This window comes from Danio rerio, chromosome 4, assembly GCF_049306965.1.
Source record: "Danio rerio strain Tuebingen ecotype United States chromosome 4, GRCz12tu, whole genome shotgun sequence".
NCBI classification, from domain to species: domain Eukaryota; kingdom Metazoa; phylum Chordata; class Actinopteri; order Cypriniformes; family Danionidae; genus Danio; species Danio rerio.
This window is the reverse complement of record NC_133179.1, coordinates 13,315,820-13,342,430: the sequence shown is the minus strand read 5'-3', so window position 1 is coordinate 13,342,430 and position 26,611 is coordinate 13,315,820. Positions and strand designations below refer to the sequence as shown.

The following is a 26,611-nucleotide window of genomic DNA, read 5'->3' as shown; positions in this document are numbered from 1 at the left end:
TTAATTGGAGTTTTGTCTCTATTATAATTAACGTTACTCATCAAAATAAAACTAAGACCACCAGTCTTTAATAAAACATGATAATCTCCGCTTTGAAGTGCATACAGCATACGAACGTACTCCCGCATATAACTTGAAACGGCATTCAACCCCTCTAATAATGTCATCCATGATTTTCCCTGTCCTTCGTCTTTCGGGAGATCGTGGTCATTAAAGTAAGGGTGTTGTTTTCTTCAGTTGGAGCAGCCGAGAACGCAGCAATCACAGCGATGAGATGACCCTGCCATTCTTTCTTAAATAAAAGACAAATTAACTAAATGCATGTGCTATTGTTTCAGTAGTATTTTAATTTAATATTTTTCTTCATATGATATTTAGTCCGTCGCATTTAAACCGTATGTTGTTGGGACGCTGTTTCGCTAACACCGGAACCAGGAAGTGTGAAAAGGCCTATTGGCGCGCTCGAATACCAAATGCGTAATAATTTAGGCGGGGTTAAGCAAAGCAGGTGATTTGAATATACAATACAGATATCTACAACAGAGTTTTGACTAGTCACAATGTTAATTAAAGATATCTACAATTATATTCTTCCTAGTCACAAAGCTCACAATTCCATTTCAAGATATCTCTAAATGAATTTTGACTAGTCAAAAATCCAATTCAAGATATACAATTGTAATTCGACTAATAGTAAATTAATGAGAGATATCTTCAAATATTTGTAGATATCTCTAAATGTATTACGACTAGTAGAAACTCAGTTAGAGATATCTCTAATTACAATTGTGACTAGTCGAAATTCATTTAGAGATATCTCTAATTACAATTGTGACTAGTCAAAACTCATTTAGAGATATCTGCAAATATGTTTCAATGGAAGTCAATGGAGGAATATGACTAGTCATAATATATTTGCAGATATCTCCAATATGATTTCGTACTAGTACAATTGTAATTGCAGATATCTCTAATTGTCATTCTGACTAGTCAAAATATAATTAGAGATATCTCTAAATATATTTATGGATAGTCAAAACAAAGTAGTAAATGTTAAAACGGCTTGCCATAGTGCACCTCAAACGAGCCTTTTAGTAAATACAAAAAACGTCATTATTCTACGCCTTGCTTAGCTGTGAAATGATTGGCTGAGAGCGTTGACGTATCAGTGACTAGCAAGCAATCCAGGAAGACGGCAAGTAGCGTAAGCTGTCAACGTGAGGAGCTGCAGCTTGTCAAACAACCGGATTTTTACAATTTATTTCATTCAGTGATTTACATTTCATCATGTCTGCGAGAAATCCAGGAATGCACCTTGGTTAGTACATCTTCGTTCTTATTATGTTTACAGTCAAAACAAAACGAAGCTTACTTTAATACCGCTACTTTCCCACGTGATAAGGTTTCATTCAATAATATAAATAAAAACTATACCATTACTATATTGTATCACTATACTATTACTATTTACAAACACATTTTCTTAAAACAGAGTTGTAAACATATTGGCTTCACTTAAACTATTTTACATGAAGTGCAAAGTATCTTCTTTGTGTTTTGTGTGGTTAATCTTTAACTCCAGCAGTTATTAACTCACTTATAACTTTCATAACATGTCCTGTGAATGTTGAATGTGGTTTTATTTTTCTTTCTTGTTTTCATGTATGCTGCTGATTCTGAGATGAATGGAAATGAAATGCCTTTGATGAATCTCCCATGACCCATGTGTCTCATGACTCGCATTAACAGAAGAAGGGAGAAAGGACAAATACAAATCTGCCCTTTTAAAGTTATTTTATGTCATTTATTCTTGCTTTATTTTAGATCTGGAATGGGTGTCAAAAGTCAGGGTCAACACTCAGGCTGTTCATAAAAGAGCTCAGCAGATCCAGGGACGCAAAATGGCCAAGAAGCAGTGGCAGGTAAACAAGCTGCAAGATTTGTCAGACATAATTATTAGATTTGCCGGACTTAAATATAACATACATTCACCTCCTCTGCTATTGTAGGCTGCCTGGCTGCTAAAGGCTGTCACATGCATCGATCTGACGACCCTCGCCGGTGACGATACTCCTTCCAATGTCCATCGACTGTGTATGAAGGCCACACAGCCCATAAGACATGATCTGCTGAAGAGCATGGACATGCATGACAAAGGTCTGCCTGGAGGATTTTTTTGCAGGGATTTGTCACTTGAATCCTGTTGGTGCACTTGAATGAGTGATTCTGTCTCTGTTGTTTTCTGTCAGTCATATTGCAGTTTCAGTGTCAAATGTGTGTTTTTTTTCTATTAAATGTAGGTAAAAAAATTAACCCAAATTACAGTTAGCTTGTTAGATAAAAAAAAAAAAGTGTCAAATAAATTCAGAGACTTGGATAATTACACCGGTACTGCTAAAGCTTAATGACAAGTTAATAAGTCATTATTAAATGGCCAAAATGCTGTATTTTTTTTGATAATACATTGTAATATAAAGTAAAATAATTTAATAATATTAATCTATTTAAAATAAATAGTATATATACATTTTAAATTCAAAATATATTTACAGTATTACTGTTTTTACTATATATTTACCCAAACTTTTAAACATTGTATGTTTTATTCAGGGCTTGACATTAACACCTGTCAAATGTAGGTAGATCTCAACTGTTGTGGCTTAGACAGACAACCCCTTTATCCACTTTGGCTGGTTGAAGTTATTTTTAAACTGCCAGATTTGCCTCGTCCCTAAAAATTAAAATGTATTTTTAAGATTGTTTGTCACAGTGCACGCAAATGTGATCTTAGAACAGAGAAGCCGCACGATTGATAACTTTTCACACAAGCAAAAGAAAGCAGGTGATTACTGAATGAGAGGATGATCAGGCAAATGGATTCGACACAGGCTATCCTCGCGCACCCACAGTCCTGCTGCTTTCAAGAGATCCAGAATTTTTGGAAGCAGCAACTGTTGCCGCTTTCGCTTTTACCATTTTTTGAACAGATTATTAATGGACCCAACAGTAACAGTGTTCACCTGATTATACTTTCACCATTGCACACAGAATGGTTCACACCTGCTTTCTTTTGCTTACAGTTATTTTTATTGATATGGTTTATTTATCATCCTTTACAATAACATAATATAAACATAATAGGATATTAACTCTCCATTTATCTATAGTTACCTGATGATCTGGGACCTGGATAAACTACTGCATATAGTTTTAGATAAATTAGAATAATTTTTTTAAATGTCAATGTTTTTTAAGAATATTTTTTGAGTAAAAAGTGTAGGTATACAGCTATATTTTGCTTGTTTTGACACTTTAAAAAAATTATGACAAAGAAATAATTAGTTTAGAGCGGCCAGAGAAAAAAAAAAGGTAAATCCTAAGTGTTGAGCCCTAAAAAGTCATGTTAAATAAAAAAGTTAAGGAGGCATGTGGACATAACACAGAATTTAAATCGAATAATTTTAGCACGCCAAAGTCTATTTATATTTTCTCTTTATAATATCTATTTATTCAACAACAAGATTGTGGCCAGTGAAAATGGCAAGTGGCTAGTAATGTTGGAAAACTACTAGCCACACTGGCTGGAGATCAAAAAAGTTAATGTCAATCCCTGGTTTTATTTTATAAATTGTAGTAATGTGAAAAATAATGTTTTAAATATTAAGATCTATATATATTTATATATATTTATCTTGTATAATGTTTTCAGTATTGATCACATATCTTTATATCTGCCCACAAGAGGGAGACAAAGCTCTTTTCAAAGAAATTGTTTATGTGAATTGACCAGTAACTTATTAACTTACTGACTAAATTTAATAATAGTAATGTGCAACATAATAAATAGCATACATAAACAGAACCTTTAAGTGTCTTTTTGTTTGTTTATTCATGTTTTGTACATTTATTATTAATTTTTGTCTGTGCATTGAAAATATAGTTGGAACACTGCTCGAGTGTGTTTATGAGTGCATGTGTGTGTTTCAAGGCATCTCGACTGCAGCTGTGTGTGTGTACCCATCACGGGTGGCTGACGCTGTGAAGTCTCTGAAAGCTGCCAACTCCAGTCTTCCTGTTGCGTCGGGTATGCCGTTAGAAACCGCTTATCTCAAAAAACACTTAATTCTTTCTTTAGTCATCATCCTAGAGAGGGTGCAACAGCATTGTCTCGCCTCATGTTGTTTACAGATCTTTCTCTACGTTACAGTGGCCACTGGTTTCCCTGCTGGACAGACGCCACTGAAGACCCGTCTCGAGGAAGTCCAGATGGCTGTGAAGGACGGTGCTGCAGAAATTGATATCGTCATAAACCGGACATTGGCACTCACTGGACAGTGGGCAGGTGTGTGTGTGTGTGTGTGTGTGTGTGTGTGTGTGTGTGTGTGTGTGTGTGTGTGTGTGTGTGTGTGTGTGTGTGTGTGTGTGTGTGTGTGTAAACAATATCATTAAGCTTACATACAATAACAGAATGTAATACCTTGGTATCAGTACTAAAATAAATCGAAAGGGTGAAGAGACAATTGTGACCTGTCAGGTTAACATGAGGCACTTCAACTGAACATTTCTACGTTAGGTAATGTTTAACTTTATTCATTAGTCAAAATCATTTCAAAGATTAAATACTAATTCAAATAATCAATATAATAAAGTAATGAGAAAAGGGATAAACGTTGATCCTTCCTGGACGGATGTGAAGACAGAAATTCACTCCAACAAAACAAATAATATCAGCATAGGAATATAAGCAGAGTTTTGATTTTGGAAAATTAATTAAATTAAACTGAAAGTTAATATTTTTGATATATTTTCAGTGTTATTTAGTTTAAACATCCCTCAGCAGTGAATGATCAACATTTATAACATTTATACCTCACATCCAGATGTAAATGAGCAAGCATTTGACCTGATTCAGGGTTTGTACGGTCCTGGAAAACCTGGAAAATGCCTGGAAATTAGTTTAACAGATATATGTGTACTTGAATATGCTTTAATTTGATAACATTGGGTTAATTTCACTGTTTATTACAGTTTTAAATCTTCTAAACACAAATTTTGGAGCACGCTAGCTTATAGATATCTTAAAAACTTATAATACTCATACTAAAATCGACAAATATTTAATTTAATTTCATGGGAAGTCGCAAATTTACCTGAAAGCTTTGGAAAATTCCTGGAATTTTAGTAGTAAAAATGTGTATGAACCCTGCTGGTTGTGTTTGAAGTGCAGATATTTGTAGTCTAATGCATTCAGACTCACTGTAAACATGGGAAAACCTGTATTAAGTGATATATTATGGCCTTTGATATATGTAGGAATATACTAAATAGGACTATAATAACAAAGTAATAAAATACCAACAAAGCCGCATCGTTTAGCTCATTTAAATTGTGCAATGTTGGAATTGAGGCTGAAGTAGTCAAAAGTGAACAGAAGAAGGATTAATGAATCAAGTTTGTGTCTCATTCACTAGCTGATAGAAACAAATAATATTAGTATAGGAATATAAGCAGAGTTTTGATTTTGGAAAATGAGTTAAATTAAACTCAAAGTTGATATTTTTTATATATTTTCAGTGTTATATAAATTAGACATCCCTCAGCAGTGAATGATCAACATTTATAACATTTATACCTCACATCCAGATGTAAATGAGCAAGCATTTGACCTGATTCAGGGTTTGTACGGTCCTGGAAAACCTGGAAAATGCATGGAAATTTGTTTAACAGATATCTGTATACAACACTGTTTATTACAGTTTTAAATCTCCTAATACTGATACTAACATCTACAAATGTTTATTTTAATTTCATGGGACCTTGCAAATTTACCTGAAAGCTTTGGAAAAGTCCTGAAATTTTTGTAGTACACTGTAAAAAATGCAGGGTTCCACACAATGCATTTATTAACTTGACACGTTAAACAAATTTATGTGAATTGAACATTAAAAAGATAATTTGTCCTAATGAAATCTCAAGAATTGTGTTGTTTCAGCTCATTTTAAATAAGTATTTGAACAAGTAAAAAAATAAGTGTTTATGAACCCTGCTGATTGTGTTTGAAGTGCAGATATTTGTAGTCTAATGAATTCAGACTCACTGTAAACATGGGAAAGCTTCAATTACCTAAAAACCTAAATATTAAGGCATTTGACATATGTAGGAATGTATTAAACAGGACTATAATAACAAAGTAATAGAATACCAGCGAAGACGCACCGTTTAGCTCATATAAATTGTGCAATGTTGTAAATGAGGCTGAAGTAGTTAAAAGTTTACAGATAATAAAGTGTAAATGAATGAAGTGTGTCTCCTGTTCACTGGCCGAAAGACTTAAACACCTTAACACTTGAGCTTTCATGTATTGTTATGTATGCTTGTTGATCAGTATTAAAAACGAAAGTCTCAAATCAGATAAATGATGTACTTGTGTGTTGATCTCTTAATCAAAAAACATTTGGCAAGATTGAATGTGTTGCCTCCTAATTTACTCTTAATTGGCAGTTTACAAAACATGCCATGGGCCGGTGAACTTCAGAAAAGCAACGCATAAAAAACTGAAATTGTACCATTTAAAATATTAAGTAAACAGTTTAATTTTAGTGCTATACAGTGCATCAATATATAGTTCTCCCCAAAAAACATCTTACAGAGGGGTGTCCAATTTTGTTCCTGGAGATCTACCTTCAACTGCAACCTTGATCAAATGCACCTGTGTTTAATCACCAAGTGCTCCTTCAGCCCTCACTTAGTTGGTTTAGTTGATTTTTCTCCAGGAACAGGATTGGGCACCCCTGATCTGAAAATAGTGTTAAACCTGTTGTTTTTTTATATTATGTACACTTAGACATCAGTTTATTTTTTGTCAATTTTGATTATATGATTTCTTCAGCTCTCTATGAGGAGATCCGGCAGTTCAGAGAGGCCTGTGGAGACGCTCATATGAAAAGCATCCTGGCGGTAGGAGAACTGGGAACTTTCACAAACGTCTATAAGGCCAGTCTGGTGTCCATGATGGCAGGTGAGGACATTAGAGGGATTGTTTAATTTGCAAAAGGGGTATCTTTGCAGTCTTTATGTCCAAAGGAAAGTCATAACACTGCAAAAAATACTTAGATTTTTTGTCTTGTTTCTAGTCCATATATCTAAAAATTCTTAAAATAAGAAGCATTTCCTAGACAAGCAAAACATATAGTCTTGTTTTCAGAAATAATATGCCAATATTAGTTAGTTTTTTCTTAAAACAAGCAAGATAATCTACCAATGGGATAAAAAAAACAATCTTGTTTTTCCTTTTGACATAAGATTATTTTGCTTGTTTTAAGGAAAAGCTCGCTTCATTTTTGGATATTATTTCTTAAAACAAGACAATATGTTTTGCTTGTCTAGAAAATTCTTCTTGATTTAAGAATCATTAGATATTTGGACTAGAAACAAGACAAATAATAAGTAAGGAAAGTATTTTTTTGCAGTATTCTGGTTGACTGCAATAAAAAAATTAAATTTTTCATTTTCCTTCGGCTTACTCCCTTATTTATCAGGAATTGCCACAGCGGAATGAACCGCCAACTATTATATGTAAACAAACCGGCATATGTTTTATGCAGTGGATGGCTTTCCAGCTGCAACCCAGTACTGGGAAATTAAACAAATACTATTATTTCTATTTACAAATAACTATTATGATTTCCAAAAAACGTGTATCATTTTAAATCAAAATATTAATTATAATTGTATATTTTTAAATGTAAATGTTTTTTAATGTCTAAAGTGGTTTTCTAAAATATTGGTGTGCACCACATTGCTTTTGAATGTTATTTATTATAAACATTATTTTATTCATATGAATATATGTTCTAATTAAACAAGTTCATGATAAGTGAATATTTTTTTTTTGTTTGTTTATTATTTAATTATAAAACAAATTATAATGAATATGGCATTAATGAAGCAACTAAACATTTTTAAGTACATTTTAATCATTTCAACACAATGAATAATAATATAAACAAATATAGTTATTAAAATATGCAAATTCATAGCTCTAGCCGATGAGTTCCACTTTACTCTTTATGGTAAAAAAAGGGCTGTTTATCTTAACAAGTTCTATATTTTGCCCACAGCGTGGCGCCGTTACTCATTCTTTCAGCGCTCTGCATGCAGATGTCCACACACACACACACACACATACAAAGAAAGAGAGAGAGCAGGCCAGGCACTGTATGCTTAAATAGCCATTGCACATTAAGCCGATTACTGTACCCAATTGTCAGCGGCTCTGATAGGGATCGTTATTAAAATGCATTGCTTTTGTCGCCGCGCTCATTCCTTAATCTCCCCTTGTTCCTATGAATTGCGTATGAGGTTTCTGAAATTGAATGATAATTTCACCTATTAATCTGCGACGCCGGAGCTATTTTACTCCCACGCTCTCCGGCAGTGTCCCCCCGCTCCGCCGCAAATGAATAGAGCTTCATTACTGTCGCCGGCGTTTAATAACCGTTATCCATTATCGTGTAATTAAGACTCCCCAGAACGAATCTCAAGGATTATGTCAGTTTGAGGGAGAGGCTGAGCAATAGAGTGAAAGAGTGTCGCAGGGAAAAAAAACACATAGAAACGTATCTTTAATGAACTGGAAAATGTTCATCTTGTTCTGCGCGGTAATGAACAGTCATTAGACGTGAGGAAGGGCAGGCGGGACGCGGGTTCGAGCCGCTCCACAGTTTGTGCTCCATCCATTAGCAGCGTCATTTTATCTTCTATTTTTATCGGGACCCTGATAAACCGTAATTGGCTATGAAGGGAGAGAAATGAGAGCTCTTATTGATGAAGGAACGCACACCCTGCCGACGGGACCATATGTTCTTGTCTAGCCGTCTCTGGCCTTGGCGACTAATGTCCTGAGTCTGACGCTTGCTCCGAACAGGCCTCGGTGGAGGTGCTAAAAATGAGCTGGGCTTTCTATTTTCAGAGCCTGAGTGAACTTTGACCGGTCAGTCTGAACAAAAAAGGAGTGTCAGGTGGAGGATTTTTGTCAATGAAGAATTGAAGTTACTAGACAGCTTTACCTGGAGTTTCACAGTGCATGTCATTCTCTGACAAAATTTTAAAAGAATGACTCTGAAAATGTCATGCAGCGTGACCTTCAAATAAAGATTATAACTAGAAGGGAGGCAGCAGGGCCTTCTAAACCCTGACAGACGGTCTAGGCCAGGGGTGCCCAATCCTGGTCCTGGAGATTTACCTTCCTGCAACCTTGATCAAACACACCTGTGTTCCTTCAGATCCTACTTAGCTGGTTTAGTTGTTTTTTAGTAGTTGTTTAGAGTCAGAACTAAACTCTGCAGGAAGGTAGATCTCCAGGAACAGGATTGGACACTCTTGGTCTAGGTCAAGGGGTCACCACCAATCTCATTCCTTGAGGTCTGGTGCTCTGCAGGGTTTAGCGCCAACTTGCCTCAACACACCTGTCTGGGTGTTTTAAGTATACCCAGTAAGACCTTGATTAGAGTTTTCAGGTGTGTTTGATTAGTGTTGGAGCTAAAATCTGCAGGATACCAGCCCTCCAGGAACAAGTTTAGTAACTGGTTGGTGGCGGTTGGGTGTTGTCGCAAACTGAAGAGCGGGTGGTGGGGGCGGTGGGCATGCGGGGGCACTTCAAATCATTTTAGAAGGGCACTTTCTATCCAAGACTAAAAAGGGCATGTGCACTGCACAGGTTGAGCCCTATGTGTGCACGTGCCTGTCGCCGTATATTGCACCAATCAGATGAATACAGATCAATACTGGAGTTTTCCAGAATCCCCCCTTCCACCCCTACTCCTCCCCTTTTCTGATAGGGTGGCATGGCGGCCCAGTGGTTAACACTGTTGCCTCACAGCAAGAACGCCGCCGGTTCAGCCCCTCACCATGCTGGCTGGCATTTCTGTGCAGAGTTTGCATGTTCTTCCCCTGTTCACCTTGGTTTCCCCCTAGTTTCCTGGTTTCCTCTCACCGTTTAAATACATACACCATGAGTAAATTGACTACTGCAAAATAGCATCTTAAGACAACTCTTAGCCAGATAAATCTCAGCACGTTTACAAGCAGGAGAGTTCTTGAGACCTACCTGAGCTCAAACTTCCCCCTCGCCCTTCAAGTAGAAGGGAGCCCCGGGCTTGAGGATATTCTAAGCTCTCCTGGGATAGCATGCCAAATAAACTTTATTATCAATCATTAGCTTAGTATGAACTCACAAAAAGCTAATTAAAGTTAAAAAATAACTCGTGTTACATTTTCACAAAAGTAACTCAAATATTATTACTTAATTTTTAAAAGTAATGCATTACTTGTTACTTAATAAAGTAATATTATTATGTAACTCTCGTTACCTCAACCCTGGATACATTTAAATTCATTACATAAAGCTGTACCCCAGTAGATTTTTTGTTGATTTTTATTTTTGCAAATATTATTCATTCATTCATTCATTCAGCCGCAACCCATCTCTGGGTTTTTAAAAAAAAAAATATTTTTTCCAAATATTATTCATTATTAATTCTTAAATATTGTTTGGGGGAACAAATCATATTTTCCTAAGAGGGTAAAATTATGTGCTATTTTATGCAAGTTTATAATCAAACTATAGTGAATATGAAACTATAATCAAAATATTTTTAGCACTTTTCTCAATAGTGTATTTTGACATCTTGAAGGTACTATCAATAGTTTCTTCAAAAGTAGAAATTCCATGATTTTTTTAAAATAATCATATATATTAATTGAAATAAATGTTAATTAAAAATACTTTGAATTTACAGTTGGAGTCAGAATTATTAGCCCCCTGTTTATTTTTCTGTTTAACGGAGTGAAGATGTGGGAAAATTAAAAAAGAAAAACAAATTCAAAGGGGGGCTAATATCTGACTTCAACTGTATATCATATTTCCATAATGCCATAAAACGAATATTTTTGTGGATTGAAATAAAACAAATTATGAATTAAATTTTTATACAAAAACAAATAAATTTCAGCTAGTTGACAAGCTGAAGCTTTTTTGCTTTAAAAAGAGCTAAAACTAAAATGAAAATGGTTTAATACTATATTGACATATTTACAAAAACTTTAAATGCACAACCACAAGACGTTTATAGAAAAATTCTTTGAAAATAAAAACGTATATAAACCAAAACATCAACAAAATCAATCAAAATTACACATCGATCAATTTTATATTTTAATAAAACTTTTAAATATCTGATGACATCAACATTTGTTTCATCATAACAAATTCTAACAAGTACCAGTGGTCATATGTCAAGCTATTGTTTGGTGAAAACAAGCTTCCATAATTTAAATATTAATTATTGCTAGGTCATGTTAGCTTAATCGTTTCCTAACACTAACAAATAAAGTCCTTAATATAGTAACTTTTATCATAATTGACCTCATTGACTTTCTAACCACCAGGATCTGACTTCATCAAGACTTCAACCGGCAAAGAGTCAGTCAATGCAACCTACCCGGTAGCCATTGTAATGGTGCGTGCCATTCGTGACTACTACCTGAAGACCGGCCACAAAGTAAAGCCCCCTTCATACCTCTGAAAACCACCTTATTTTACATAAACCCTGTTTGACTGATGCGTTCGTTGATCCTCAGGTGGGTTTCAAGCCAGCGGGAGGCATCCGAACAGCGCAGGAGTCTGTGGTTTGGCTGACGCTGATGAAGGAAGAACTCGGAGACGACTGGCTCAATCCACACCTTTTCCGACTCGGAGCAAGCAGCCTGTTAGCTGACATCGAGCGGCAGGTAATTAAAGCTGTGCAGCGCTTCACACTCTCGATTCAGCTTCAAGTGTGATAAACTGATAATTACCATCCATTATGGCTGGAAACAGACACTATTCAGGGAGTCCGGCATCATGGTTCTGGTCTCCTGTGCTGTGTAGGATATAGATTAGCTCTCTTATTTATATGCTTAGTGTTTTTCTATCAGCTTAACTGAGGCTCAGTGTTATTTTAAACTGGCTTTTTATTGTTACAGATTTACCACTACGTGACCGGAAGATATCCTGCCTATCATGAACTTCCCATGGCCTAAATCTGAGGGAAAGAAAAATGCAAAAACATGGAGGTTCGGGAGAAAGAAAGGTGTTCAGATCAGCCAAGAATGCAATAACTAAGCCATCACGTGTGTTTATAAGGTCAATTATGAAAAAAGTTACTGTGTTAAGGACTTCATTTGTTAGTGTTAGTAAATGATTAGGCTAACATGAATTAGCAATGAGTAATATTTACACTATGAAATCTTGTTTCATCACAGAATATCTTGCAGTTTTAAACGCACAATTGTTTGTTTCACAAAATGATGAGAAAAAGTTTGCATGATTTAAATACAGAATTGCAAGAAGATATAAATCCTGGAAATGTGATTAGCAACAGCAGTGAGAGCCTATTAACTTGCAATTGTGGAGAAACTCAGAAAATAAAGACAGAATCCTATAAATAAACAAGCGCAAAAAAACTTGAAATTCAAGATGCAAGTATATATAAAGATGCAGTATATTAGGAATAAATTAAATAATAACAATAATAGATTATTAATTATAAAAAAAATAAAATCAGAATTGTGTGAAAGCGTTTAAAACATCAAAATTAGGAGATTTAAATTCAGGATTTTGATTATCAGCAGCAGTAACTTGCAATTGTGGAAAAACTCAGAAAATAAAGACAGAACTAGAATCCTATAAATAAATATAGGACACAAAATATAAACACAAAAAAGCTTGAATTGCAAGATGCAAGTATGTATAAAGATGCAGTGTATTAGGAATAAATTAATAATGGATTATTAATTACAAGAAATCAAGTCAGAATTGTGTGACAGCATTTAAAATGAAATTGGGTGATAAATATTCAGGAATTATGATTATCAGTAGCGGTGAGAGCTTAGTAACTTGCATTAGTGGAAAAACTCAGAAAATAAAGACAGAATCCTATAAATAAACAAATCCAAACAAAGTTGTTATTGCAAGATCTAAGTATTAATAAAGATGCAGTATATTAGGAATAAATGAATGAATAAATGAATAATAGATTATTAATTATGAGAAATAAAGTCAGGATTGTGTGACAGCATATAAACTTTCAGAAATAAAAAATAAAGTAGCACAATTGCAGGAAAAAATGTCAGAATTGTATGAGCAAATAAACTTGCAGTTATGAAAGATACAGTCAAAGTTGAGTCAAAAGTTGATATAAACTTAGAATTGAGAGAGAAAAATTTTGATAATAAAGACAGAACAGCAAGAAAGGTTAGAAATGAACAAAGCAAGTATATATAAAGATGCAGTAATTTAGGAATTAATTAATGAATAATGGAATAATAGATTATTAATTATAAGAAATAAAGTCAAAATTGTGTGGAAGTATTTAAAACATCGAAAATTGGGAAATATTAATTCAGGATTTGCGATTATTAGCAGCAGTGGAGCCTTGTGACTTGCAATTGTGGAAAAACAAAAAGACAGAACTAGAATCCTATAAATAAACGATTCCAAACAAAGCTGGAATTGTAAGATGCAAGTATATATATATATATATATATATATATATGTGCGCAGCATATTAAAAAATAATTAATGAATAAATTAAATATAGATTATTAATTGCGAGAAATAAAGTCAGAATTGTGTGAAAGCATAAAAGCTCTCAGAAGTGAAAAATAGTTATGCAATTTCTGAATAAACTTCGAAAGTAAAGACAGAACGGCAAGAAATGTTATAAATGAACAAATGTGAAAGAATTAAGCTGGAATTGCAAGAGGCAAGCACTGAATTTTGACAAAGTCAGAATTGCTAGAAAACCTACAGTATAAACTTGCAGATGTGAGCTATATATTCGGAATTTCTAGAGTTTAAGTAATAAAGTCAAATAAATTAAGAACTTTAAGAGCCTGTAAATTTACAGTTGAAATAAATAAATTAAATTTCTGGCTTTATGTCTTGCAGTTCAAATTCTTCCCCATCTGCAAATTGCAAATACATAAAGTGCTGCATGTATGCCAGAACTAGGATTATTCCAGAAAAACGTTGCAGTTATACTATGGTGAAAACAAGCTTCCATAATATACAACATACCAATATAACAATTACTTTTTATTTTTAAAATGTGGTGCTGTAATATTAAAAGGACATTAAGTAATAATCATAAATACTATAGGTGCATTGTCCATTCATGTGATCAGTTACAAAATGAAACCTTTTTCAAAACGTGTCACCAAATAAAAAAGCGTAATCCTAAAATGCAGTCCTATATTGTAAAAACTTTCGACGATGATGACTTTTCTTTCTGCGAGTCTTGTAGAATAACACAACCCAAGAACATCTCCAGATTTCTGCATGACATGCTGCAACCTGAACCATCAGAAGTAAAAAGTGCTCAGTTTTCATCAGCGCAAAGGCCTCTTGCATCACTTTCTCATATCTGCCATTCCCAGCAGCGCTTGTTCCTCCGACAGGCGTGCAGATCTGGTAATCTGCACCTGGGGTTACGCTATCGCTGTCCGAGCCTGATGTTATTTGACTTCCGCTCAGCTAATTTCATTAATCAAGCGCTGGATGTCAGAAGTGTGTGTTTGGGATTAATTAAGAGGGGTTAAGAGAGTTTAAATGATCAGATAAAGCCGCGTGCCGGTTGGAGCTTCGTTTGAAGACAGAGAACTTTCTTTTTTCTTCTCTCTCTCTTTCTTCTTTAATTAAGAGATCGCGGGCCGTGCCCTTGACTGGGATGGAGGATAAATGACTGAATTAATTTGTGGAATTGGGAATGAGCCGGAGAGGTGCGAGTGCATGGAGCGGGGTGGAAACTTGGCGAAGTTCGGTCGGAAAAACTGGAGCAAGGATAGATTTGTATTCACAGTAAAAGCTGGTTTCACAAAAGCTTAATAACACCTGCATAAGCACTATTGTAGAGCTGGTTTTAGCAGTCCTGAGAGAGACACAAGCAGCGGGAGGCCAGAAGACGGAGCTAATTAACACTCTAAAAGAATTATTTAGAACTTGATTAAAGCCCTGATTTGGGAGGGGAAAAGAAAGAAAAACTTTTGCAATAAAAATTTGTATCTATCCATTCAGTATCTGACCTGTCTGTATTGTCATTCTGTCTATTTGTCCAACTATCTATCGTTCTATCTGTGTATCATTCTATCTATTGTTCTATCTATGTATTGTTCTACCTATCATTTTATCCATCCATCCATTGTTCACGCTATCGTTCTGTTTATATTCTCTTTGTCAGTGTTCTTTATATTCTTTCATTTTTGCTCCATCCACCCTACCATCATTCTATCAATCATTCTGTCGTTCATTCTATCGGTCTGCCTACATATTCTATCTATCTATCTATCTATCTATCTATCTATCTATCTATCTATCTATCTATCTATCTATCTATCTATCTATCTATCTATCTATCTATCTATCTCTATCTATCTATCTATCTATCTATCTATCTATCTATCCATCTATCCATCTATCCATCTATCCATCTATCCATCTTTCCATCCATCCATCCATCCATCCATCCATCCATCCATCCATTCATCCATCCATCCATCCATCCATCGTTCTATCTACTGTTCTTTCACTATCTATCTATCCTTCTATCTATTGTTCTATTTGTCTATATCCATCCATCCATCCATCCATCCATCCATCCATCCATCCATCCATCCATCCATCCATCATCCATCGTTCATTCAATTGTTCTGTTAATATATTCTCAGTTATATGTATATACATATCTCAGTTGTTCTTATCTATATTCTATCATTCTTTGGTCCATCCATCCATCCATCCATTTATCATTCTATTGTTGTGTCTATATGTTTTATCCTTGTCTTTGTTTCAACTTATCTAAATTTAATTCTTCTGTCTGTCCGTCTGTTCATCCATGTATTTGTCTATCCATCATTTTATTGTTCTGTTTATATATTTTTATATATCTTTGTCATTGTTCTTATCTATATTCTATCATTCCTTTTTCTATCTATCTATCTATCTATCTATCTATCTATCTATCTATCTATCTATCTATCTATCTATCTATCTATCTATCTATCTATCTATCTATCTATCTATCTATCTATCTATCTATCTATCTATCTATCTATCTATCTATCTATCTATCCATCTATCGCTGTCTGTCATTCAATCTGTCGTTCTATCTATCGTTCTATCATTCTATCAATCAATTTCTTATTGTTATTAGTCAGTCTATTGTATCTTTGTCATTGCTTTAATCTATTTTATCATTCTTTGTTCTATCCGTCTATCCATTCTGTTGTTCTTTCTGTTCTTCTGTCATGCCTGCCTTAATCTTTTTATCACTATTGTTTTATTTCTCTTTTTATCCCTCTGTCTGCTTCTCCATCCATCCGTCCATCTTTTTTGCATCTGCCACGTGTTGATTGTGTGTGTGGTTGACTGTGGTGTGTGTGTTTCATCAGCAGTGACTCAGTGTAGAGTAAGAGTGATGGAGCTCCAGTTCTCCGCCTGCGTCTCCACCTCTCCGAGGCCATGACAGATTAGCTTCACTTACATAAAGGCATGTAGATCATCTGCAATCTGGAGCCGTGTGGCCCGAGCCACCAGGCCAGATAACACTGAGCGATTGATTCTCTCCTCCACAGACAACACTTCCTCTCCTCTGCTTCTTTTCACTGTTTTTTCCCCCAAGCTCTTTTCCTTATATTTTCATTTTTTTAGGCAGTAAATCAACCCCACTTGTGGTTTTTGTTTCATATGAGCTGAAATACAGTAGATGGCAGATTTAATACATGTATTTTATTAATCTTGATTTTCGCTGACACTTTAATCAGCCAAAATAAACAATCTAAGTACTGCATATTATAAGGGATTAAAAGTTATATTTTAATATATCTTGTTGTTTTATGGAGATAAATAACTTATATTTTTATAAAACTTGAAGAACAGAAGAAACTTGGTGTTTGTTTGCCAATATGATCTACAGAAATCTACATACACTTTAATATAAATGAAGTATTATTATATTCATCCATGCATTATTATCTTTTAAGAACACATATCAAATAATAAATCGAAATATTTAAATACATTTAACCAAAAAAAACATTTAATGTAAAATTTATTATTTTTAATATTGTAATTAATTAATTATTATCGCAATTATTAATATCAATTTCTTCTTATGTATATTATTATTAATGATTATTTCAGGCCTTGTTTTAGACAGCATTTTAGCTGCCTAAATTAAAAACCTACACTGTAAAAAAAAAAAAATCTATAATTGTATGGTTTGTTTTAAACGTTAAATAATGTAAAAAAAAAAAAAAAACATTAAAAACGTTAAAAAACTTTAAATAATGGCCGTTGAATTACATAAATATATTGTAAAGTAACAGATATTTAATTAAATAAATTTCCTTAAATTTAAATTTCTGGTAAATTTTTGCAATTTAATATTTATTATTTTACGGCATATTTATGTAATTTAACAGACATTATTTTATGTTTTTTTCAAAATGTAAAACATCACTTCTTTCAAAAAAAAAAAAAAATCTTCACACTTCTCTCCAACACCATTTTTCCTACTGAAGTTTATTATTATTATGTGGTTTGGCTGCAAAAGTAGCTTGAATATATTGTGAATATGTGATGTATAACCAGACCTAGTTTCATCTGTTTCCGTCCTATATCACATTTTCTTTCAAATCTTTATGAACAAATCCATTTGTTCTGGCAGTCTAATTTGATTACGAGGTCATGCAGTGAATGAAATGTAAATGAACTCAGGAAACAGCTGAAATGCCAAAGGGAATGACTGAATTACATGTGAATTATTCATTAGAATATGTAGGTCTGTTCAAGGCGCTGTTTTGCATTTGAAGTGTTTCATTACATTTGACATGCAATCTGATACAATTCTTAACATCCCTCAGAAATCTTGTAACGGTAAAACTCGGTGGTTCACAATAGCATTCCCAGCGGCGTCCAAAATTAACTCTTTCCAACTGCAAATGTAAGTGAAATTAGCTTTGGCAAGTAAATAAAAGTTCTGTCTCTAGTTTGCAGGTAACTATTCATTTTTATATCTCTGACATAATATGTGGATGTGGATTTGAAAGCATTGAACAGAAAGAATTAAGGAATTGAAAATCCGTGACCCATGAAGAATATTCTTTTGTGTATTTGAAGCCCCCAGAATTATGACGAAATGAATATATTTATAAATTTAGCATAATATAATTATTTATACTATAAGTATGTATTACTGTTATTATCAACATGTCAATAAGGGTAAATAAATATATTAATATCATTTTTTTAACTTGAGGGACAGAAGGAACTTTACTTTTTGTTTATATAATAAATCCATATTTATTATTCTGTTACTGTCCGTCCATCCATCCATCCATCCATCCATCCATCCATCCATCCATCCATCCATCCATCCATCCATCCATCCATCCATCCATCCATCCATCCATCCATCCAATCTCATATTAAAATTGTATCATTATATTTTTTTCCATTTCATGCTAAAATATACTAGAAATATTTTACTTTAACTTTTATTATTGCAAAAATATTTTATAGAAATTATAAGTATAATCATAAATGAATAACATGATGTATATTTTACAGCATGTATTATTATTATTATTATTATTATTATTATTATTAATATTACAAATACTCTGTTTTAATAAAAGTATAATTATGCAAATACATTTGACATTATAATTTTAATAATATGATATTTAATATTAGTGATATTTTATATAGCATTTATTAATGTTGTTGTACCTTGTCATTTTTAATATGTAATTTTATAATGGTTTTAATAAGTATTTTTATTATAATGAGGATTTTGGCCATCATACAGAATTATTTGAAAGAAATTAAAAGTATTATCACAAAATAAAATTATGTATATTATGAACATGTATTATTATTATTATTATTAATTAAAAGTTCATTATGCATATACATTTTACATAATTATTATACATTAATTACTATTAATAATAATTACAATTATTATCAATACTAGTAGTGATAATATTTTATATGGCATTTACTATTGTATGTATATATATATATATATATATATATATATATATATATATATATATATATATATATATATATATATATATATATATATATTTATATAAAAATTGTATTAAAATGTTTTTAAATATAATTAATATTATTAATAATAATTTACAGGCTTATTTATGGACTAAAATGTATCTTATTTCATAAACCATTGACAGGTCTGGCAAATATTAAATTTGGGCCCTGATTTCCAGCATTACCAGGCTAGATTAGTATTAAGTAGCCATTCCTATATTTGAATCCAGCGTGTGTGGCATAGATGAGGTAGCCACTGCAAGCACTCCTGTATATTGTGTCAGTAACCCGCTTTCTGAATCAATCTGACTGACTCTGTCAACCCCTCGCTCACTGACAAATGTCTTCTTTCAGATTGATTGCTTTTCTGCTGTTTTATTCATACATGTTTTTTTTTCTCTCTCTCCCTTTGTTCCTCCAAGCACTTGTGAAAAATGGTGCGCTCAGGGTTTCTGTTTCCAGGCTAAAAAAAAAACATTTCTACCGACACGCAAGTCACCTGTCAACCACATTCATCACAAGCCAGGATTTTAGAGGTTTGTGCACACATTACCCAGCGGCAGCATAATCAATTGCTATGAAAACATGTTATTCTGTGTGATTAATAGCATACACACGTCTAATGCTTCCCTCATTTGTCTGAGAGTCGCTCAAGGAGGCTTAAACAGAAACATCCAGTGTGTTGCATTCGCTCTGATAGGGTGCCATTGCTTATCATTGGCACGTCATTTCTCTCTCCTGCTGAATTTTAACATACCGGGAGACAAAAGAGAGCAAAACGACTGTAAAAGATCTGTGACAGAATGTCAGAAGTTGTCTTCGAAACACTGCCAGTGAGATTATGAATAATTTGTCGCATTTGTTGAGCTGACATCAGGCCTGACAGTTTGGTGTCGATTGCATGTTAACATGCTTGTTTTTGGCGTCCTTGGTTTCGGAGTTTTTGACAAAACAGATATTGTCCATTTGCACACACGTGATGTATGTGAAGTGTTAGGGGACCTGCTTTTGACAACTTCGTTTTACATGTTAGATGCTAGTCAGGATGTAATATAGTTATATAGCTGCAGCTGGGCTCGTCACTAGCTGAATTTTTTGATGTTGCAATTATTATATATGAATAAATTTTTTGAAGTAGTCACATTAAATCAATTTATTATTTGTTTGTGTGCTGATTTTGTTTCAGTTTAAGTTAGGTCATTTAAGTTGTTTGATTGTATTTCTTGTCTTTTAATTTGAAAGTGTGTGAAATCTAAATTTACTATGTTTATTTTGCTGACACATATTGTTAGTCTTTAGGCGATTTATTGATCTGTGTAAGATAGTTTACTGAACAATCTAGGGGTGGCATGGTAGCTCAGTGGTTAGCACTGTCACCTCACAGCAAGAAGGTTGCTGGTTTGAGTTCCATCTGGGCCAGTTTCTGGGCATTTCTGTGTGGAGTTTGCATGTTCTCTGTGTTTGGGTTTTCTCTGGGTGCTCGGGTTTCCCCCACAGTCCAAAGACACGCAGTACAGGTGAATTGGGTAAACAAAAAGCCCGTAGTGTATGAGTGTGTGTGAATGTGAGTGCATATGGGTGTTTCCTAGTACTGGGTTGTGACTGGAAAGGTATCCGCTGCCTATAACATATGCCGCAATAGTTGGCAATTCATTCCGCTGTGGTGAGCCCTGATAAATAAGGGACTAATCTGAAGGAAAATCAATGAATATTCTTTAATCAAAGTCTGACCACTTCTGCATTTGGAGTGGAGGTCAGTTTGATGGTTTTAAGCCTTAATATTCTTCACCACACCCCAGTACCGTTAGTTTGCTATGAGGGAACGATGTGCAAAAACAAAGCCCCACACCCAACTCAATATTCAGTTTTATTTGGATGTACACCAGCATCCTGAAATGTCTTCGCAACTTCCGGTTAACACAGACTTCATATTTATTGGAGATTTAAGCTATACGAGTTTTTAAAAAATAAATTTAAAGTCACCATGAAACGGAATTTAAGAAAGAAATGTAGGGCGGTGCGTGATTTCATTCTTTGGGAACCGATTGGATTGTTGGAAGATTGGTATTGCTAACAAACCAAATGAAGATTTTATGTAATAGTCTATCTAATATTAGGCCATCTTTAGTTGTTTGTTTTAACCAACCCAAACTCATTCTGAAAACGTACCGCTATATACATTTCTAGAGAGCGTCAAATACGTCCTAGGAGCTACATTTTTTTTGCAGTTTTTGTTTTCGCAAATCCACTAGAGGCCGCTGCATATGCTTTTTTAGATCTCAAATTTCTCTTACGAGTGCACTACGTGTCTGCAGTTCTTACATAAATCCACCAGAGGCTGCTGTCGACTGACTGACTGACTGACTGACTGACTGACTGACTAATCGACTGAGCCACCCTCCTCCTTCCCTAAACCCAAGCGAGAGTTTTCAAAAGCAATCCAGAAAAAGAAAAGCCCTTGCTTGATTTTTACCACGTTTTCAAATTTTACCACATTCTCACCTTATTTACTTGTTTTTTTTTTAGCTTCTGTTTTTGTCTAACTCACGCAGAGTGGTCTCAAGTCCGCCTACGTACATGGCGAGCTAACTGAACAAACTGGTAACAGCGGAAAGCTGTCTACACGGGGTAATCAGTCAGCTGGGAAGCGCGAAAAGGAACGGCGTCATACCGCCCCATATCGTTTGTATTAAAGACGTAATGCAGCCATATGTACTTCTGGCTACACAATTCGTGATCTCCGGAAATGTATATAGGGCTACGTTGTCAGAATGACCCTATGTTGGTTTTAACTGTTTTGTTTTTGATTTGCCTTTTTAATTTCAGCCAAATAAGCTCAATGCTTTTATGTGGCTTTTTAGCTAAAAACTGTTTTGTTGTTGTTTATTTAGTTTTTAAACTTAACTTGAGCATCTATTTTATTGTATATCAGCACATTTGTTTTCTTGTTGAATTTTCCTGCCTTCCTCCAAACCTCTACATCTTCCATAAAGGTTAAAAGAGACATACGCGAACGGATAATAGTTTAGGAAAATGAATCCCGCGCACAATAAAAGCTGTCCTTCAAGCACACATCAAGAAACTCCATTCATCCAGCGGAGACAAGATTTCTTTCATTCACTAATGACTGGAGGTCATCAAAACTTGCACTTTGAGCCTTATCAACACTGCAAAAGCGAAGCAGAAGATGAAGCCAATTAATCCCTAATGATATTAATGATGCAATTAGAACATATACCCGCTTTTCCCATGAAGGGGACGGAAACCGCTCTCGATGTCTTGTTATCCGGGGACTCACTGGTGTCAATCCGCCGCCTCTGAAGCTGCGGTGATGCGCACAACAAAAGAGAGGCGCGCGCCGCTCGTGCAGGAGAATCTCACCGCGCACACTCGTCTTTCAATGTTGACCTTGGCACGAAGCTCCCAAAAGACAGAGTAGTGAAGGAATACATGTATACGAGATCAAACCTGCGCCCGGGTCTCACCTGGCACCAACGGCCCGATGTCTGCCTCTGCTTCAGCCACTCTTGTCAAAACTCAGCTGCCGAAATTAATAAGGAAAAGTTCATAAGCTTTGATCCCGCTCAGATAAATTATTTGTCATTGGCAGATCAGCCGAGTATTTATAATCTATTAAATTGCGGACGAGACAGAAGGTTAAATGGCTTTTTACAAAGACTAACGTGAGTTTAACTGCTGGCATTTACCCAATATCAATAAATCCTCATTCAAGTAAAAGGTTATGTGGCCTGATGATGGGAAATGTATGTAGTATGTAGCCTGTGTTTTTAGGCTTACAATTAGAAGTGCTTACTCCCAGGGCCATTTTATATCGAAGTTGATATTTAACCGCACCATATTGATGATTCGTAACATCTAGATTTTATGAGGTGGATCGTTAGCCCAACGGTCAACCCCAACTTGAAGGACCAGGACATGTACAGACAATTTAGCTTACCTAATTCACCGGGGGAAACCGGGGTACCCTAAGGAAACCCACATGAACAGAACATGCAAACTGGCTCGGGCGGGGCTCGAACCAGCGACCTTCTTGCTGTGAGGCGACAGTGCTAATCACTGCGCCACCGTGTTGCCCCTCAATCAGTATTACAGGCTGAAAATTGTGACTGTTGTCATTCCTGAAGACTTTATTTTATTTATTAAATCAAAGTCTTGTGCAGACCTTATTTTTAAACGTGAGGTCTCCAGACTTCCGCCATCATTCACTTCCATTGATTTCTAACCATAAAAAACAGCTTGTTACGGTTCTTGATTTTGTAAGCTAGTTTGTTTTCCTAATTATTATATTTATTTATTGTCATAAACTTGTTTGTAGAGCAAGTCTGACTCTGACATTTTACAGCAGGTTGTTATTCCTAGTCATTTCCCTCATAGGTTAATGAATCTGAAGTCCTAAAACAATTGTGTCCTAGTTGTCTAACTTAAATCCGCATTGAAGAATAAGCAAATTTTTTCTGAGACACCAATTACTAATTAGTTATCTATTATTACTAATTATTACTATTATTATTATCTAATTTTTGTTATTAGCCTAGATATTTAGCATTAGCTTCAAGGACTGGCGTTGAAGATTCTATCCTGAACACAAAGTAGGCCTGCAATGTTGTCAGCAGCATGATAGTTTATAAGAAAATTTAAAAAGTGCTACACAACAGCATGCAGTCTTGGCACTGTTGTTCATTTAATTGCATAATGTATAGGAATTGTGTAGTAGTAAGGTCTTTAATTAAATGGACATAACTTTAGTTAAGAATAGTTGGTTTGCAGTGACCAAATTGAAGCACTCAGCCTCTTGATAAGGCTGAAACTAATCATCTGCAACCTGATATACATTAGCCAGGCACATATTTCATGCTGGCTTTGAGGTCTACCAAACAAAAAGGCCACAGTTGCAGTGCAATCAATATGGAAATAGTCGTCTGCTCTCCAAATAAATGAAAAAAGCCCGCAGAGGAGGTTCAGGTGGTGGAGATGAGTTTGAGGGAGGGGCGCTGAAAGATCAAGCTCCGTTCGCAGATTACAACACTTGATGGATACTCCAAAAACATGGCGGTGATCTTTATTGATCATCTTGTTTCTAATCAGTGAGTGTAATCATTGACTCCTGTGAGGCCGTTATAAATGCACGTCATGATTTAAGGGTCGTCGGTTTGGCTATTTTAAAATTTTAATTTAAACATCAAGACTTTCGAGCAAACTTATTGCAAAGTAAAAACTAGGGTTTAGAAAGGTCCCTCGCAGGAGAATCTGTATCTAGAGAAGCTCTCAGTGCTTGCGGACAGGTTTCCTGAGGTGGTTTACCCCAGCTTTAATCTATATTAAATGATCTAGTTTCACAAGATGAAAGCCTGTTTGTTTTGTTGAGCAAAACTTTCCCAGGTACAGTCACTGCCTGAAGCCTGCCAAAGGTTCAAGATACAGAGTTTGCAAAACAAATTCTCCAGGCGTTCTTGGGTGTAGGAATCGGCAGCAGGGATGCTTGTTGATATATATTAAACATATGTGTGCATCACTTTATCATTACTATATTCACACCTACCGGCGAGAGGCACATTTAGCACGTCCACAGTGTTGTTGACGGGTCAAAGGGACCTTTTGATTAGGCATAATGCTCTGGGAAGAATCTGCCAGCGTGTAGCAGACGAATAATTGTTTGGAATAGGGATTCTCAGCGGACTCTTCTGAGCTTGTCAGCTGGTGTTTGAAGTGTGCGCTGACATTGGGAAAAACTCAAGGGCAGGGGTTGAGCGGGAAACAGTCTCTCAAATGAGAAAAGGGAAGGGAGCAAAAGAGATCCGAAGAGGAAAAACAAAGACAAAGGCAACTTTACAGAACTTGTAAGTGGCGTTTGTGTATTAAGGTCCTTCCGTGTGTCTGTGTATATGTGAGTTGCTTCTGAAATTTTTATTAAACACGAGATATAACGTTTCCCCTCAGAGTCCTCCGGAAGCTTAAGAAACTCAAGGACCTGGCAAAAAGACCTTGGGTTTTTCACCTGCTCATCACTTTGAGAGTCTCCCAACATGAAACAAGATGTAGAAGGATACCTCACTTAGTCTACACTCAGGTGGGTCTCCCTTCATCTGAGAGTAAAGAAAGCAGCCAGTGTACTTTAAGGCACTTTGAACATGATATGAAACAGCACAAGTCTTGCAAACGTACCTTCTGGGGTGGGATCGTGTGGAGTTCATTGTCTTCTCGTGTTCATACAAAGAAAACTGTACTCGCTGGACCAGGCAGCCTTCTTCCACTGCTACAAGGTCCAGATCAGACACTCATGTGCTTCTTGTAGGCACTTCCGTCCAGTTCAGACACTCTTGTGCTCCTTGTAGGCACATCCACTGGTGGTCATCATTTGCAGTCTGATTGGTCTACTGTTATGCTGTGTTATGTTATGCTACCATAAGCGGCAGAGTTGCAATACATTCCCCCCCTAACCATCTAAATGTGTTGTACTTTTCTGTTGGCTTGGGCCAGATGGGACAGCCTCTATTGCCTTCAAGCCTCAAAGAGCCTTGGGAGTCCAACATCCTGAGGCCATTTTTTGCCATGTGAAATTTTTTTTGAGCAATTCTTATCACTGCTATTCAGGAATAAAGGGCCGTTCACACTAATTTATAACAGTAAAGACATAGCTCTGAGTGTTAAAACAAAGGCAGAGCTCAGACTATAAGGATTAAGAAGTAGAGAAATAATATCCTTGGGATCACTTTGAGAACCATCTTTGTCCAACCAACAAACTATAAAACGCTGATAGACAGTCAGAATTTTTTTAAATGTAAAGGACGCATGCAAATTAAAGCTACAGATGACATTGTGGAGAAGCACTTTACTTCATGTTAAGCCCTCTTTTGATGACTATGTTAAAAACAATTTGTTAATGTTACCATTGTTTGAATGTAAAGAAGCCATTCAAGCCAGGCCACCAAATTGAAGTAAAGTAATAAAAGTACTTCAGGTATCCAATGATCGTTTTTAGCCTCTTTGTGTTGCCTTTGTTTTCTGGTTTGGACAAATATCGTTTTTGTTAACCCACTGCCTTGCCATTTCAGAGATACTTAGTAGTTTTACCATTACATTTTGCTTGTGCAGCTCAGATCTTCTCCATCGTCCAGAACATTAATTACAAGAAATAAAAATTGATTGATTGCTTACTATCTAATGTATTATGACCTACCAATTTATATATATATATATATATATATATATATATATATATATATATATATATATATATATATATATATATATATATATACATATACATACATACATACATACATATATATATATATATATATATATATATATATATATATATATATATATATATATATATATATATATGTGTATATATATATATATATATATATATATATATATATATATATATATATATGTGTATATATGTATATATATGTATATATACAT

General features: G+C 34.9%; 1 protein-coding gene across 5 annotated transcripts; it reads left to right on the top strand.

The window, feature by feature from the left end:
- Positions 1-1,138: 1,138 nt before the first annotated feature.
- Positions 1,139-26,146, top strand: dera (deoxyribose-phosphate aldolase (putative)). Of its 5 annotated transcripts, XR_012401530.1 has the most exons (13): positions 1,198-1,318; positions 1,825-1,922; positions 2,010-2,157; positions 3,989-4,084; positions 4,208-4,342; positions 6,890-7,018; positions 11,449-11,561; positions 11,641-11,790; positions 12,025-12,131; positions 17,962-18,041; positions 19,582-19,695; positions 25,118-25,472; positions 25,513-26,146. XR_012401530.1 is itself a non-coding variant. In NM_001006097.2 (9 exon segments), coding segments are annotated over 9 exon segments (957 nt in total). In that variant the 5' UTR covers positions 1,139-1,287; the 3' UTR covers positions 12,082-12,419.
- The last annotated feature ends 465 nt before the right edge of the window (positions 26,147-26,611 follow it).